The sequence below is a fragment of the Astatotilapia calliptera genome, chromosome 7 (genome assembly GCF_900246225.1).
Source record: "Astatotilapia calliptera chromosome 7, fAstCal1.2, whole genome shotgun sequence".
Taxonomy (NCBI): Eukaryota; Metazoa; Chordata; class Actinopteri; order Cichliformes; family Cichlidae; genus Astatotilapia; species Astatotilapia calliptera.
This window is the reverse complement of record NC_039308.1, coordinates 36876592-36894866: the sequence shown is the minus strand read 5'-3', so window position 1 is coordinate 36894866 and position 18275 is coordinate 36876592. Positions and strand designations below refer to the sequence as shown.

Genomic DNA, 18275 nt, shown 5'->3' with positions numbered 1-18275 from the left:
ATAGTGCAGCATCGCTCAAACAAGTCCACCCTTTCAACTTTTTTCTGATTGGCTGGACCATGTAAAGAGAAGTGGGCAGGGCTCATTCCATCATCATGACATCACACAGAGCCAGAAATAGAAAAACAAAACAGTGAAACACTGTATTTTTACCCCCCCTTCCCATTTCCTTTTGATTGGCTGAGCCACATAACGAAAATTAGGCAGGGTTCATCTACTCTGTATGACATGAACATCGAGGGCAAACATGATAGGAGATAAATATCAAAGCCTGCTTTAATATTTCTTTAAATACAGTTTCCTAAATCAATAAAGAATGTTAGCATTTTTACTTTGTTGTTATCATGTTTACTGGAGATGAGGCAACAAAATTAAAAAATGAAACTGTGGCACAGATTGTGGTTAACTCAGACTGTCAGATGAGTCTTTATTCAAATAATCAGTCTTAGCTGTTTTATTAATCGCCATCAGCACACGGAGACAGGTGGAATCAACTTTAGCGCACTATAACTTTATCCTACAATGGTTCACATGGTAAAGCTTCCACAGCACTAATGCCATCAGTACAACAACAACAACATAAACATTGTTTTGCTAAAAGAGTATTACCTTCACACTCTTAATTCTTCTTAGTAGAAGGAAAAGTTGGACTTGGCCACTGCCATGTCACCCACTGTTGTAACTTTAACTTTATCATTCTTTGGCCTCCGCCATGTTGGTTTTCTGGAGCTGGAAGTGACCATATTTGGAGGAGAAGGTGCTGTGCCACGTTGTCAGCTAAAAGTGAGCAAGCCAGTTATTTTAAGCCTCAATAAAATCCAAACAGCTATAAACAAATGAACCCCACCGTACACCTGTTATTTAGGAGAAAACTGCTTCAAAGTTGGACATTATAACATGGGAGTGTATAGGGACTGACTCACCTTGGGAGCCAGGAACTGCACATATGCATAAGCTGATGTTTTATTCCACAACAGAAACTCAGTGATAGTAGCTTCTTCCTGAGAACAGGAAGAATTAAAAATCAAAGCCAGTCTTTAATAAAGTAAGTTAAATAAAGGGTCCGTCCTTGTTTTTGACACTACAGTCAAAAGACGACTGTTCTTGGTTTCCATTTGTAGTCATTTATATATATATGGCAGTACATCTCCCTTCACATATAGAACAGAGCAGGTATCAATGTCAGCAGATATGACACTGAAAAAGTCAGAAACGGCATTAAAAAGAGAAGCTCAGGTGGAGGTGGGTTGCAAAGCAGCTTGCACAGACTAAAACAGGTCATACAGAGTCACTGATATGAGACATGTGGAGGAGAACGAGCTGATTTAACTGGGAAAAGACAGTCTTAAAATTCATGGAGAAATCAATCCCATTGTCTGTGACATTCACACTGCCACTAGGGAGCAATTTCTCTTCACTAACTCGCTAAAATGTGAATATTTCACAGAGAAGTACACGTCTTTAAGTCAGTACAGATGTTATGGTGTCCAGGTGTCTCTCAGCGTGTCGAAGGAAACGTCGAGTAGCTAAAATGACGACACAACAGACCCAAACGAGTTTTACTCAAATATGTGGTCAAATATAGTTCACCTCCTGCAGGAGTCACATTGCTTTCATTGTCTTCTCCTCATTCAATGTCCACAGTAACTGGCTGGCTGGGAAAATTAAAATCACACAAATGGGACAGTTCCACTTTTCCTCTTTCAGCCAGGCCACAGCTAATCAGTGAAATCCCAACAGACCTCTTTCAGATTTTACTCCTCGTCATCTTCAGAGTCTGTTGGGAAGTTAAAATCTGAACCAGCGGCAAGGGTCCACGAGATCAGAGGGAGGTTGACCAGCGGTGGGATTTACAGCGAGGGGGAGAAGGTGAAGAGGAAAAAGGTGGGGGAGAAGGCACACATTTGGTTTTCCATCCTCTTCCTCAGCAGACCTGTAGATGGTAAAGAGAAGAGGTTATAAACCAAACCAATCACCAGCTTGGATAAACATCCATGAGTCTGCATTAAAGTTAAACTGACTGGAAAACAACAAAACAAAATTCCAATCCACTGGATTGGTCTGTTTCATTTTCATTAAGAACTCTTTTTTTATCTGCATGCTGTTAGTCCACATAAACTACTTCCAGGTGCAAACACCACATTTTGAATCATCTCCAGATCTTCTCCCCAACACGGAGAAAATTACTCTCAGCTGCTGATGAAGCAACTTTTGACTGAACTATCAACCTCTATTTAAGCCTCTGAAAAAAGGGGGATGGAGCAAAAAATACTCGCCAATTCATCAGCAGTTAAGCTCACATTTTTGCTTCATGAAAATCTTCCTGAATGAAAATGATGTCACTGTTCAAAAAAGTCTTAGTCCAGAAACTGCCTCTCACCTTCTGGTCAGACATGATGTTGTTGCCCTGCAGTGGAGTTGAGTGTCCGCCGAGCAGGCCTCCTCCCGGCCGGTCGTGCTCACAGAAGATTGTCCCGTTGACATAGTGGAAGCGATCGCCGGGAACCAGGCGGTTCCTGCATGTTGCACACGTGAAACACTAAAGAAAAACAAATAAATTGGATTAAAAGTTTCACCGGTCTGAAAAGATGAAAACATGTAAGGTTGACAACGCTGGACTGGTAGAAGATCACGCTCACCTTCAGGTGGTAAACGCTGCCTTGTGCTCGCATCACCATCTCGCTGGCAGGTATAGACTGTCCACAAGCGCTGCAGGCTCCACTGTGTCCAAACAGCCTGCACATGAAACCAAACAGTCATGCATCAACACAACAGCCATAAAGCAGATGTCGTGGGTTCTCAAATCCCATCTCTACTATTTCAGGTACCTGTGAAATGTTGAAATGTTAAGACATAAGTTCAATGCCACCAAATACGTCAAGATATCTTAATGCCAGAAAAAAAGTTGCCATCACAGCAGTAAATGTCAGTTTTTCTACATGCTGATGTAGTAAAGGAAAGAAATCTGTCAGATGAGTCTTTGGGCTTCAAGTGTAAGAAATAATGTATAAAATTACAGAAAAGACTCCTATAGTTATTATAAAACTGAAGGTTTTACTGTAGAATAACCTATGACCTCCTTCATATTTTCAAAAGCAGTCCAGCAGGCCGGATTAGAGTCTTTGTGAGGCAGATTCTGGCTTCCAGCCCTTATGTTTGACACCCCTGCCTTATATAAACACAGCATGTTGGCACCACTGAAGCTTGGGCAGAAGGGTAATAACAAAAGTTTGTGATTAAAGCTGTAAATGGTTTTAAGTCTTCATGCATCAGTTATATATAGTCTGTATTTAGCACCCATAAAAGGTCCAATGAGAGGGTATCGGCTCCGGGTCGTTTCAGTGTGGCGGCACACAGCAGCCAGTCCTCATCAGTCTGAACCTGGAGGAAGGTCAGTGCCTGTGTTGAACCTTTAAAGGAAGCTGCTGTCATCATTAAAGCTACACGTGAAACCCCGCGATACTCACTTGACCACTTTGGCGTCTCTCTCTTTCTCCCTCTTTCTTTGTCTTCCCCTTTCAATGACTCCACAGAGTAATGAATTTTTTATCTTAATCTAAACAGTCATTTAATGAGTGTGCCTGAGAGGATCCCTGTCCTCCTTAATTAACCCTCAGACACACACACACACACACTCCTCCCGAGTCTCAGTTAAGGCTCATCTTTCTTTAGCAGCATGACGAATCTAAGGACTCGACCCCAAACCAGACCTTAGGTAAGTCCACCTCAGCTCAAGGTTTGGATAATTTAGCCATGGCTTTCCTGTCTGTTGGTCAGTGTCTGTAGCTTTGAGTTCATGGGATGGATGGCGGTTGGAGGTCCTCCCCACTCAAACACAAATTAGCTGAAATCCACTGTAGGACTATTTATACATATTTTGAGCTCTTTATTTGCACTCCTGCCACAGAACGGAACAAACGGCTGCCAAGCGAGAAATCTGAGGCGGCTGTAATTCTGGAGTGGCACTGGAAGTCCAGAGTGGATTTAAATCCGACGTTTCTTCAGCTCGTTTGCGGCTGGAAACACACGCAGGGTTTTTTTTGTTTGTTTTTTTGTGAAAATTAGGTCTGGTGTCAGGTGCCAAAAAGCTAGCACTTGAACATCAGTACAAAACGGCCACATGATGCTGTGAACATTTGGCTTTCAAGCCAATCAAAATGTACGCTGGTTCTCAAAAGCCATCAAAGCAGGAGAGCTTTCACACTGACTGGACTGCTTCTCAAGTGCTCCATCACTGCTGATTGGGCCAAAAATAAGAGGTATTGGTGGAGTTAAAAGCACACATGACTTCAATTTCCACAAGAGTAACAAAAGCCATGAGCTGAATTAAAAAAAAAAAAAAATCTATTCAAAAGCATTCAGCCAATCAAAAAAGGCAAAATAGGAAGTGACTAGACCAGGGCGATATGACAAAAAATATTTATCATGACATACATTTGAAAATTTGCAATAACGATATAACTGACGTAGAGCTGGGCGATATAAGATTTTTTCATATCACGATATGTTTTTTCATTTCAGGCGATAACGATATCTATCACGATATAAGCCAAATAACTATATTTGTAAGATTTAAATGTGCCGTTGCTCACAGGTAAAATGTGAAATAATCAGCAGCTTGTTTTTATTTAAATATTTATTTCCCATAATAAGTTCAACAGGGTAGATGTACTTAAGAAACATGAGACTTTTTCAGATAAATAAAGGCAAATATTTCAAACTACACAAAAGGCAGCCGCTAAAGCGTTTACGTTTCAAAATAGAACAAATGAAACAGACTAAATTGTCAATTCAACTTAGAAACAAAATATTAATTCTAAAAATAAATCTTAGTTTGTTTTACAGAATAACAGACAAAATTGACTAACTTTTGTCAATATCAAATAAACTGAGAACTAAAAGGAAATTCTCAATCTCTCCTTGTTGTATAGCTGAGCTTTTCAAACAGTTTTAACAGTTACTTTAGTCTGACAAAAGCCGAATGACGAATTAGCGCTTCCAGTCAGAGACTGAGGCTACGTCCACACGTCCACGGGTATTTTTGAAAACGGAGATTTTCCGTGTTCGTTTTAAAAAATAATCCCGTCCACACATAAAGGCAGAAATGAAGGAAAACGCTGCTATGAACATGCCAAAGCAGCAGGTGGCGCTAGATTCCTAACCGTGCAGAAATGTTGGCCAATCAGAAGTCTAGAAGCCTCGGTGGGAAAAAGTAAACAAAGCTGGGGCATAGAAGCAGAACAGAGTCGTATGTGTGGAGGGACAGTAACTGTGTGTATATGTAAGCATTTAAACACTGCAGAGAGTAGAATTAACAGTAACAGTATTGTAGAAATTCATTTCACCGAAACAATAACGTGGTGCACAGTGTGACGTCAAAAAATGCGCACACCTTTGACGCTGCGTTTTCTCCGTTTTTCTAGTCCACACGTAAATGCAAAAACTGAGTTTTCGAAAATATCCACCCTGGCCGGAGTTTTTAAAAATCTTCGTTTTCAGTGACCAAAAACGCCGTTTACGTGTGGACGAAAGGTGCAAACGCATAGAAAAATCTGCGTTTTCAAAAATACCCGGGTACGTGTGGACGTAGCGCATGCACCAGTTTATTGTATGTCCAGACTTGCTTTCGGCACAATTTACAGTGAACGCTACTCTGTTTTTTGTCAGACTTGAAATAGCCGAAATACCTTCACACTACGGAACTTCTATTGCTCTTCCGTTCGACAATCTCTCCGGCATTGGAACCATCTGTTTTCTCTTCGGTCACGCTCGGTTGATTTCTCTAGTCGGCACACTCATTTCCTCCATTACCCGGGCGGTACGGTGGCTGGCTGCTTCCCAAACAAATACACATGTGCGGCTTGGCACTTGTGCTGTACGTATCAAGTCACGTGACGTGACGCTGCGGCTGTGATTGGTTGATTGGTTCGGCTCTGCGCTACTTAATTTGGATTGGCTGACCTTTTTTTTTTTTTTTTTTTTAAAAGAGGACATGAGCGGCGAGGTCTATCGCGATAGTTTAATTTTTCTATCGAGAAAAAGTTATATCGCGATACATATCGTTATTGTTCTATCGCCCAGCTCTAAACTGACGATATAATTGACACTAGACAAAATGCTTTACAACTCCACAACTTTATTAGTGCAAAAAACCCCAAAAACATCAATGTATTTTCACTTAAACAAGCAGCTGTTTTTTATGTGCATTAAAGTTATATAAAAAATTAACAGTGCAAATGCAAAATCCTTGCTGACAGTTTAACCAAAAGGCATTTCCAGTGGAAACTGGCTGACATATCCTCAGCATAACCATGTATAATATCCACAAAACTTAAAAAGTGGTTATACACACACAATACGGTAATATTATGTTGAAGCACAGTACGTATCACTCTGCGAGGCTCCTGCCTACGATAGCCGCAATGCTCCGACAGTCCATCAAGCGGTGCGGGTTCGTAGCTTAGCAAAGTCGTACTGAAACATTTGACAGATTTTCGAGCGCCGTGTACGACATAAAATCGTTTCGAGGTCAGTAAACACAACCAGAATTCATACATAAGGCACACAGGATTATAAGGGGCACTGTCGATTTTCAGAAAAATCAAAGGATTGATTTTAAGTGTGCCGTCTTTTCCAAACAACACGTAATAACGACGGCCCGCTAGCATGCTCTACCAAAAATAGTGCTTTGTTGTGTATCTGACGGGCGAAAGCTAAACCAGTTCCACACCACTGAAGTTGTAGCATTTTTACAAACCAATTTTGGTTCATCTGTTTCATTTAACGATCCGCTTTCGCCCTTCTCATTCTCTGTCGCCGTCATGCTTTTTCCGCCATGTGCATATGAAAACAAAGGCACTGCACATGTGTGTTTTACCCATATTATATCACAATATTTCATTTTCTTATCGTTTGCCCGACATTATACCGGTATTACTGTGAACAGTATGATATGGCCCAGCCCTAGAAGTGACATCACAAAGCAGCATTCATAAAACAAAACGTAGCTCATGGGATCACTAATCTTATTTTGGACGAACCACAGTAAAGTCTTGACCACTAGAGGGTGCTACAATGACCAGGAATCATAGACTGTATATAAAAAATGGACATTGCCAACATGCTAGCTTGCACTGCTTTGAGGTTTTGTATTTTGAAGCTTGAACGGGCACATTCCAAAAACATGTATAGTTACTAAAAACGAGAGAATAGTGATAGAAACCAAAGGTATTTTTGTAGAAGGCTGTAAACATGTTTATTTCTGCTCTAAAGTTAGACACATTGACACAGGAGTCTATGGGGCTGATTCAGTGCCTGAGCCAGCCTCAAGTGGTCACTAGAGGAACTGCAGGTTCTAACATGAGAAGCCATCACATCTCAGCACCTGAGCTTCCTGAGACCAAACTGGTGTATCGACTTGGCACACGTTCCCGAAGCTGTCAAAAAAAAAAAAAAAAAAAAAAGCAGCATTCAACAACTGAAGAGCTCCCTGTTAGTTTAGAATCATAGTTTGATTGTGACTCGACTGACCAGTCTGTTTTGTAAAAGGCAGATTTTTGCCTTCAGTGAAGCCTTTTTCAGTTTGGATGAGTTTGAATGAGCTTAATCATGAGCCAGTCATGAATGCATAGGAACCTGTGAGAGTCCAGCTTCTAATTTGGAGTCACACCAGTGCAAAAACCGCATGAATACTAATCAGGGACATTTATATGCACCTGCATAAACATCCCATTTTACGGCTGGATCGAATGTGGAATTTCCTCCAACACACTGCAGACCTCTCATGATTATTCAGTGTATCTTATTGCAGATTGTGGCGTAATCCGACCGTACAGTCAGAGCTTTATTTATTTCATGAGAGGCTGCTGTATTATTACTGGCCTGATGCACAAAGTCTGCTGTGTCTCAGGGTCCTCCTCAGCAGCTTTCCAGATCCAGCCCTCAGTTTTTCCTAGAGATGCCCACAAAACCCCTGCCTGCACCTCCCTCACACACACTAACACACACACACGTTTCACGTTTCTGAAAAGCCTCACCTGATGTAGTCGTTCTTGCAGAGGATCATGCCGCCTTTGCTGTAGCAGGTACTGCTGTACTCGCCCAGCTGAGCGTGGCAGCAGGAGCACTTGAGGCAGCGCGTGTGCCAGTACCGCTCCATCGAGAAGAGCAGGAAGCGGTCCGCGATACGACCCCCGCATCCTGCACACGACCTGCCCGCTGTCCCGCCGCCGCTGCCCATCACCGCTACTGTGGGTGCCTCCACCCTGCTGTTCACCATCGCCACTGGAGGGTAAAAGGAAAGAGGAACCATTGGAGGTTAGATATAAAAAAGGTGTCAAAGATGAGACCAAATAAAAGCGTGTCAGTGATGTTAACTCCAAACCTGAGGCTGCGACTCACTTTCTAATATTAATAATTACTTTCAGATTCACTTTCAGTTGTTGCCACCTAACTGATGATCAGTGTGGGACAGCATGGCAGGGTGAGAAAACCAGGATTGGACTGGACCATGATATTTTTCTAAACTAGCTGTAAATGCTTCTTTTCTACTCGAGCACTTAGAGCACATTATACAACATGTCTCATTCACCCACACACGCAAGCACTTTTCTCTACACACAAGTGCTTTCCATCCAGCATTCACACGCATTCACACTCCAATGAGCGAATCAGGACCAACTCTGGGTTTGGTTTCTTTCCCAAGGATACTTGATCGAAATACCGACCTTCTGATTGGTAGATGACCTGCTCTACCTCCTGTGCCACAGCTGCCTCTTGTTGTATAACCACCAGAAGCCCTCTGACACACCAACTGTCAACTAATGACATATTTCTTCTCCTCCAAACAACGCTAAGTTGAATATTTTTCTGTAGCCACAGTTTTTAGTGTTTGTACTTAGTTTGGAGACTAAGTTGGGTATCTGGTATCTATCTATTGGATATCTATTAGAGAGGAGGGTGGGAGCTCAGAGTACAGACGCTGCTCCTCAAGACCAAAAAGAAATGCATGGAAGGAGATGCTGGGGTAGACCCAGGGTCTACCCTCAGTTTGAGAGGAGCTTGACAGGTTGAAGGGAGGTCTGGGCCCACTTATGGAGTGAGACTTTTACCTGAATAATTAAAGGCTCATAAAACAGTGCATGAGGCAGGAGCATATCCTTGAATATGAATGTAATACACAAACATAAGAACGATCCCCAAACAAGCTCAAAGATGGTAAAACAAAACCACACACACTCTTCTGAACCTGATAAACGAGCCCCGTGAGCAGGGAATCTGTGCAGGATCTGGGCCTTGATTTAATTCTTTCCTTCATCATCTCTTTTTAAACATTATGGAAACACATGTACCGTCGGGCAGCATTCAGCATATTCCTCCTCACTCTCGTTTTTCCATTACAGAACTGAGCTGATTTCATGCACAGCTGGGAATAATATTGCTTTTGAGTACAACCACAGCAGTGTGTGTGCCGCTCAGCAATGAGTCAGCAACACTGCCTCTTCAGCCGCTTCCATGATTTATAATTAGGGCCAACAACAACATAAAATAATTGCAGGGCTAGATTTCATTTTCCAAATGAGCAACAGCAGCACAATTTGTCCTCCAGAGCGTCTAATTTCAGCAAGGGCATGTTTAGCTTTACGACTAGCCTTCCCACAAGATCATTTGAGATTGCAGCAAGCAGCAGCTGGTCCTCTGCGGCGAGGCGGGCTGCCCTCAATACCCTCATTTTCTAGAGTAGACACCTGGCTCTAATCAACCACAGGAACACCATGTTAAGAAGCCCAAGGCTACGTTCAAACCACAAACAGCCACACGCGCTGGGACCAAACCTTCTTATTAGTGACGGCTCAGTCATGAATGAGTCAATCCTCTGAATGAGAAGTGAGGCCATTTATTTAATCCACAAATGAAACCTTTACATTTGAAATGGGTGAAAACTCGAGCTCATCGTTTTAGCCTTAAATTCTCCTCGAGGTGTTTAAACAGCTTGTAGTGCACAGCAGGACAAACCACAGACACAAAGCGTGACTAAATCCGACAACTTTTTCTACCAGAAAGACATAAAACTAAACAGTGCACAGTCGGGGGTTTGCATTCAAATCTGTGGACCTGGGCTCTGTGCTTCCCTCTCTACTTCCTGCCATGAATCTCCTGTTCCAAAGCTGGATTTTCACATTAAACACGTCCAAAATTTCAAATAATGAGCTCAGTGTTTCTACAAGTAATCCCTGTGAGCGGAACACTCATTTGTCACTGTTTTTTCTACTCTTGGCTCTGTTTGATGTCAGACCTTACACATATGGGTTTATGAGGGGCAGCCAATCAGAAGAAAGCTTGCTTAAAGGGGGAGGATGCAGAATAGCTTGTTTTAGACAAGATGAACTGAAGGCCCAGTATAAGATAGGGTTATTTTGAACTGTGAATCATGCAAAGCTGCTTTATTAGAGTCCAAAAATAGAATTAAAGAAGCTGGAAATGAACCGACGGGTCCTTCTTCATGTGTCTGCTGACAATGAAAGACAAGAATGATTACATAAACCTGCATCACTGGTATACTTTAAATTCACTTTGTATATAATCAGTACATTGCCCTGATATTTGGGGCTACATGGGCTGCAGTTCTTCAAATGCCCACTTGAGGTTCCTGTGAGTCAATCCCCATAGACTCCCATGTTCAAATTCAACAGCAGAAATAAACTGCTTTGGTCTCCATCCATCCATTCGCTTCCGCTTATCCTTTTCAGGGTTGCGGGGGGCGCTGGAGCCTATCCCAGCTGTCGTAGGGCGAGAGGCGGGGTACACCCTGGACAGGTCGCCAGGCCAACACACAGGGACAGACAACCATTCGCGCTCACATTCACTCCTAGTGGCAATTTGGATTATCCAATTAACCTATCCCCACAAGCTGCATGTCTTTGGACGATGGGAGGAAGCCGGAGTACCCGGAGGGAACCCATGCAAACACGGGGAGAACATGCAAACTCCACACAGAAAGACCCCGGCCTGATGATGGAATTGAACTCAGGACCTTCTTGCTGTGCGGCAACAGTGCTAACCACCGCGCTGCCCTGCTTTGGTCTCGATAGCTATTTTTCTCCTTCTTAGCCAGTTATCAGGGGTGTAAAAGCAAAAGACAGGGACGTGCCTGATGTGGTCATCTCAGAGAGACAGAAGCTACACCCACATGTGTTTACAAGTGGCACCCAATCAGAAGAAAGTAAAAGTAATCTCAACTTGGAGGCAATTAAAGTGACGTCCAATAAGTGTGAAGTATACTGATCATTGTCATAATGTAGCGCCAACTGTTATTAGCTACAAACTGATGGAAACTGAGCCATTTCCGCCTCAGTGGGCTTTTTCATCCAACCAGGATCAAAAGCATTTATAGCTGACCAACTCATTACTAAACCTATCCTGAAGTTCAACCTCTGACCTCACTCTCCCGTTAGCATAAATCCAAAAGGTTATCACAAGGTCAATAATTCTGGATCTGTTCCCACTTGGTGTTTTTAATGTGACCGTGTGCCTAAACATCTCTTTCTCCTCCTTCTGTCTCCTGTCTTTGGTGCCAGATTCCTCTGGGTGGCACATCACCAGCCGTGAAATCAATTAGCGGCCCGAGTCTGCAAAGCATAACAGCTCCCCTCCCACCCCTGTGAAATAAAGTGAAAACCTGTACATCGTCATGAGTTTGTCTCTACAGTGGCATCCAAAACACAACCCTGTCCTCTGGATATCATTCAGGTGGTGAATCAGACCTGACCGGCTCATATGCAGACTAAAAAGGATAAGAAACCTCAGTTAATGAGTCTGAAACCTTTAAAAGAACACACACACACACACACACACACACACACACACACACACACACACACACACACACACACACACACACACACACACACACAGCTCTTTAACCTGAAAAATGTCCAAACGTTCCCAAAACAAAACTGTGGAGCAGCGGCCAATGCAATCATCACACTAACACCTGTGTTAATTCGAGAAGATTCGAGACAGCTGCCAAAAACCTCTATGATACAATTCTTATCCAATTAAAATGCAAATCCTGCTTTTAATCATCTCCTGCAGCACACAAAGCCTCAGCGTGTCTCACTGCTGAGACGGGGACGTTTCAGGCTACAGATACTCAGATTTATACCCAGCAGGTCGTACGATATATTTGCAGAAAGTAAATATCTTTGTCTAAACAAAAGCTGCTTCTGTGTAAAGTGTAATTATGTTGCCATATTTACCAGGACGTTTGTCACATTTTGGGTTCAGTCATTGTGTTTTCATGAATGTTTTATCATCTTCTGGAATGTTACCAGAAGCTTTATTTTATAATTTCTGGATGCTTTATGGAAAATCTGCTTTGTTGTGTAATCTGGGCGTGATGTTTTTTTGTTTGCAAGTTATTTGAAAGGTTTTCTGGAAACATTGCAGTTCTGAAACATTTGTCATGCTTTGCTGTTGTGTTTTTGTATTCTCATAAAAGTTCTGGAATGTCGTGTTTCCTGAACAATTCTCTCGTTAGGTTTCTGTGTTGTTGTTATTTTCATATTTTCCTAATATTAATTACTTTTTTTAATGTTCCTTTTTGCAGAAATGTGATTTCTGAAACATATTTCTGGTTTTGCTGCTGTGTAACATGTACAGGACATGTGGTTTCCTGAATGTGTTTCCTGAAGTGGAACTTCTTCTGGAATGGCATTGTGATTTCGTAAAGAAGAAGGAGTGTTTTACAGATTTTTGCCTTGGTGCAGTCAGGTGGTTTTTATTTTCCCATTTTGTTTGCCGGAAATGTCATTTTGTCGTTTCCTGCTGAAAGCTTTCCCGTCTACTTCTTAGTTTCCTCTAAAGCCTGATAAAACGCTGCACAGACTTCCGATTCTTCCTTCCTGCACACGCAGGTCTGACCATGTCATTTCCAGCTCCACACTCACCTGTGTGGGCTTTACTTTCTGAGCTTCCCCTCGGGGTGTCAGCAGCAAACACTACGTGCTTTCAAACCGCTGCCGGTGAGCTCTGCTGCATGGCCGCTGAACCACCACAACACTCGCTGAAGCTTGGCTCTTCAAACGAGTCTTCATCTTCGAGTCTTTTTGGTCGGATGTTTGGCTCTGGTGTCAGACTGTAGTTAGTGGAATCTGACTGAAAGCTGGCCAGAACATCTGTGTGACTTCTCGGTGAAGCTGAGCGTCACACAAACATTATGATCACATCCAGCAAACTGAACTGTTCCCACCTTTGCTTTTTCTTTCTTTATTAGCAGCTCTTTAATCCTAAAGAATCGCCGGTAAAGGAATAGCTGCGTGTGATGGAGCAGTGAATAAACACAGGGGCTAATGAAGAGACACAAACTGGTGAATCAGATCCAGTTTCAGGCTGATTGGGTTGACAACAGCTCTTTTTTTTTTTTCCTGGCAGTTGACGGATGTTCCTCATATTAAGAAAAATCTTCGTTCTGTGCAGATTGGAGGACCTCAATTAGTCTAAAAGGAAAGGGTTTAAGAGTATAATGTGTCACAGGGCGTATCAGGTTATGGCTGATATGTCATCTAGTAATTCATCACAGTCCACAGGACTCCCAGTTTGAGTGGCTTATATTCCCTTTTAATCAATCTTTTTAATCATTTCTTTCACTCAGTGTTTCTTATTCCATTTAAATTGTGTTTGCCTGATTTTTTATTTTTTATTTAAGCACTTAATAGTTATTTGCCATTTAAGCTTGTGACCATCAGGACTGTATTTCAGCTTTTTACTGGTTCCAGCATCACCCCAGTCCTGACATCTCACCACTGGCTTCTTATTTGGTTTAGAGAAGACAGTGGTGAGATGTAAGGAAAGATTTGGGGGGGAGAAAGGAGCAAAGAAAGGAAATTCCAGTAGAAGAAAGGAGAGAACCTAAAGAAAGAAGAAAGGGGAAAACAAGGACACAAGCTAAGAAAAAAGGATAGATAACAAGGATAGAGGCAAGTAAGTAAGACAATAAGGGCAAAGTGAGGAAGGGATAGGTAAGGAAGAAAGGTAAAAATGCAGGATGGGGAAAAATAAGGACAGGGAAGCAAGGAACAAAGAAACAAATGAATGAAGAGAAAGGAAGGAAAATGGGGTATTCAAAAAGAAAGGAAAACAAGGAAGGAAGGATAGAAGAAAGAAAGGGGAAATAAAGGCGAGAATGAAGGCTTGATAAATGGAAGAAAAGCAAAACAACTAAGCAAGGAGGGAGGAGTGAATGGAAATGCAAGGAAGATAGGTAAGGAAGCACAATAGAGAAGAAAATAATGATTGACAGAAAGGACAAAAAAGGAATGAAGTGAAAGAGAAGAAAGTAAAGAAAGAAGAAAACAGGAAGGTAAAGTAAAGAAAGTAAGAAGAAAAGCTAGGGGAATAAGAGTAGAAGATGAAAAGGAAGGAAGAAAGAAGGAGGGTAAAAGGAAGGGTAAGAGTAAAAGACAGGATAGGAGGAAGAAATGAAAGAAAGAAACGGAACGAAGGACGGATGCCCTGAATGGTTTGCAGCCATTTTAGCGGCTGCTGGATGCTGACAGGACGAACTGTGCACGAGTTGTTTTATTCTGAAATTATGAAGTGCTTCCTTCCTTCTTTTTTCAAAGCAGCTCAGTGAAGCCTCCTCCACACTCTTCAGAGGTGTAATTAACAAATAAGCTGCTTTCAGTCTGAGGGGGTAAAAGTGACTAAACGAGCCCGAGCGAGGGCGCGCCGGTCACACAGATCCAGTTTCTTCTCCTGAGACTCTCACAGAGAGACGTGCCGTTTCATTAAAACAGGCCTCTTTTTAATTAACACCGAGGGCACGGGTTCGTGTGGCAGCAGCGATCCTGCTCGCAGTTTCAGTCAAATTAAAAAGACGCAGCTCTGCCGCAGAAGCAAGAGCTGATAGAAATATCCTTTTTAATAAAAATTTGGTCAAATTTATTCAGTCAGTCGCTCGTTTAGGAAAACAGTTTCAGAGACAACCTGCAGATTCTCCCACAGAGACTTTCCTGTGGTGCTGAGAGCTGAACAAGTACAGCTCAGATCACTTAAACACACCGACACACACACGCCTGTAACGACGTGATGAAAGTTCACTGCATGCAGCAGGTTTACTGTATATGAAAGAGGGACATGGCCACTGTGATGTCCCTCGTTAGTGAAGTCCTGTTCTGAGTATTTTCCCGCCTTTTTTGGCTCTTAATGGGACCTATAATTAACAACACGGTTTTTAATATGACCTAAAACCAAGATCATAAGTTCATCATGAGGATCTTGAGAGACACTGCGTCATTTTCGCACAGACTGTTTAATCAGAGCAGTCGCCCCCTGCTGGTCATTAGAAAAAACAGGTTTAAGCGGCTTCACTTTTCAATAATGTCTTTTTTATAAAGAGCATCGTTGACACCAACAGTGATGGATGAAGCATACATGCCAATAGTTTTTTACATTTATTGCAACTCTTGATTTTTAGTTATTTATTTTTAGGAGCTTTTCTGATCATTTGATTTTGATTCTTATTCATAAGCTTGTGTTTGTTATTTTTGTGAAGTCAGAATAAAAATATTTAGCTATAATAACTGAATTAAAGCATAAGTTTGAATGAACAAGTCAGCGGATATTTTACTTGAGCGTAATTTTCCTCTCTGAATGATTCATTACACAGAATTAAAAGTCATTCACTTACAGCAGAGGTCGTGAAACAGCTTTTTGAAAATGTGCTTTTGGGTATTCTCTGTTTAAACTCATTTATAAAACAGTATAATCATCAGGCAGTTAGGGCTGTTGGATATAACGATATATATCAGATGACGATATAAAAACGTCTGTCGTTTCATTTTACGCTATCGTTTGTTTCGTGGTGTCGCAAAATAAACTGTTTACGGAAATATTTTTCATTATTTTGATGGTCACTGTAGCGGCTATATTAATTTCTTAAAGTTCTCTCTTTCTCTTATATTTTATATAACCACACTACGGACGGACAAGCGCCTGTTTTTATGCGTTGTGGTTAGCAACAACGATGGTAACACCATCGCGTGTCCGCTTGTTTATGTTCCACATAAACCTTTCACAATAAAGCTCAAGATCCTGTTGAGACTTTTCAAAATAAACTGAATCACGTGAAAGAGCAGATTATTTACAGATGAGAAGTAAAAAAGAGCCGCCGGGTGCTAAAAAATAAACCTTAGACTCAAACGTTAGAACAGCCTTTTCCCCGCAGCACGCCGTGTAATAAATACTCACAAAGAAAACGGCGGCCGTTACAACTTATGTCTAAAAATGTATAGTTTCATGCGTCGGTTAAAACACTCGACTCCAGCTACATGACGTGGAAACGCTGGAAACACTTCCCGCAAGTCGAGCTGCCCGAGATTCACAGAATTTACAGAAAATGTTACATTTTTGTGATTTAAATCGTTATCGGGATGATAACGATTAAGAGCTCTAAATAGAGTGTGTGTAGTGCTGAGTTAGAGTACACTCGCCCACATCTGCTAACACATTTTTCTACAAGTTTTCCAATTTCTTTTGAAAAAAACAACAACAAACAAAAAAAAAACAAAACACAAAACATTTTTTAAACTACATTTACAAAACTGAGTGTTTGCTCAAAGTCACAAAATGTTTCATACCAGACACATAAACAAAGCCAGCCAAAATATTACCAGTGCCGAGCATTTATTACACGCTGCGGCATGAAAATGAAAAACACAGACTTCAGGACATGACGCCCGAGTCGTTCCAACCTACTCGGGCTGTTTTGTTCCATAAAAGTCACAATGTGAAGCAGAAACTCCAGAAACAAACCACAGGCCGGGTAAAACATCTGAAACCTGAAGTTATGAACCTTAAACCTGCACTCTTTATAATGACCAGCAGGGGGCGACCTGCTTCTCCTGCGATCTCCGACCCAACAACACTTTGTCCAAATTATTAAATCAATCAATAAATAAATTTACCAAAAATGATAAATAAATGATTTTTAATAAATTATGATGCAATTAAAGAAAAAAGGACGATAAAACAGAGGATGCTCATAGGCTAACGACTTGATTTCACCAAAATGATTATAGCAACTAACCCATGAGTGATGTCACAGTGGCTACTGCCATCTTTTATATACAGTCTATCATATCAACTATCTCTTGGCCTCTCAGGATGAACATTTTTTATTTGTTTTTAGTTTGAATCTGCAGTTGTGTTTAACAAAAAAGGTTAAATGAGATCTGAGATTGGTTTTAAAAGTGGGTGAATATATTAAGTTAGTGAGGACAGCAGTGTTATAGCATCTAAACTTAAATCCATGTGCACAGTCCTTTTTAAATAACCAAAAATGAACGTGTGTTCCTACAAGTCTGATGAGATATGATGTAAACACTTCTTATATCAAAGAGTAAGGTAGGACAAAGCAGATTCTCTGGTTCCACTTCATCACTTTGTGAACATAAATGAAGCAGCACATTCCTGTTTTCACTTCATATTTTTGTCATTTCATAGAATAAAAACGGGCGGATGAGCTTGGAAAGACTTTGGCTTCATGTCCTGGACCCTGCCTGTTGTAAATGTCATGCTGCAGTGTGAAATAAAGACTCGGTGTTGATGCTTTTCTGAGAATATCATGCGGTTTGGAGCAAAGATAAAACTGTGTTTGTGCGTTTGCTTGTTTCTGAAGAGTCAGAAGTTTTAAAAATGCTGTCTGAAAAGAAATGTGTCTGAGAAAGTGTAAATATTAAAGACAAAAACATCAAATCTGAGGCTTAAATCGCGGTAAATATTTCAGTCTGGTTTAATTTCATTCCGCTGACAGTAAAATAGTCCTTTCAGGTTCGTGAACTCACCTCCGCGCTTTGAACTTGAATCTCTCTGTTCGTCCACCTAATGTTTGTGCCAAAGGTCAAACAGCTGGGAACTTTTCGGCTCAGTATTCCTGTGAAGGAGCTCCTCTCCGCTCTTCTTCCATGCAGTCTTCTGCTTTTTTCTTGCAGATGTTTGAGCGCTCTCTCGCTCTCTCTTTCTTTTTCTCTCTCCTGCACCTACTGCGCTTTGTTCGCGCACTGAGCTGTTCACGGAGGAGCGCTCCTCCCCAATTTAAACCAGCCAGGCCACGCCTCCTCTGCGTCACGAAATGGGCGTGGTTCCTGCCTGTGGTCAGGAAGATGGATGACTGCTGATCTAAAATCTAAATATGCCATAATTATCTCCTGACTGTGACTGCAAACAGTCGTTTATTCACATGGCGCTTTGCTTCAAGAGAGAAATTATTCTTCTTA

The 18275-nt window shown here is 41.6% G+C and overlaps 1 protein-coding gene across 1 annotated transcript; it reads right to left on the bottom strand.

Moving 5' to 3' along the window:
• Positions 1–396: 396 nt before the first annotated feature.
• LOC113026121 (LIM domain transcription factor LMO4.1-like) lies at positions 397–18052 on the bottom strand. The gene is made up of 5 exons (XM_026174575.1): positions 17844–18052; positions 8037–8283; positions 2640–2736; positions 2381–2539; positions 397–1933 (listed from the first exon to the last, which is right to left on the bottom strand). The coding sequence occupies exons 2-5, from the start codon at positions 8276–8278 to the stop codon at positions 1925–1927; spliced, it is 507 nt and encodes a 168-aa protein (XP_026030360.1). The 5' UTR covers positions 8279–8283; positions 17844–18052; the 3' UTR covers positions 397–1924.
• Between the last annotated feature and the right edge of the window lie 223 nt (positions 18053–18275).

What these genes read in the sequence shown, in the direction of transcription:
- LOC113026121 (XM_026174575.1), bottom strand. Translation starts at nt 8,278, where the DNA reads ATGGTGAACAGCAGGGTGGAGGCACCCACAGTAGCGGTGATGGGCAGC. An exon ending in TGCAAGAACGACTACATCAG is followed by an intron (nt 2,737 to 8,036) that starts GTGAGGCTTTTC and finishes TTTCATGTGCAG; the next exon opens with GCTGTTTGGACACAGTGGAG. An exon ending in GCAGCGTTTACCACCTGAAG is followed by an intron (nt 2,540 to 2,639) that starts GTGAGCGTGATC and finishes GTTTTTCTTTAG; the next exon opens with TGTTTCACGTGTGCAACATG.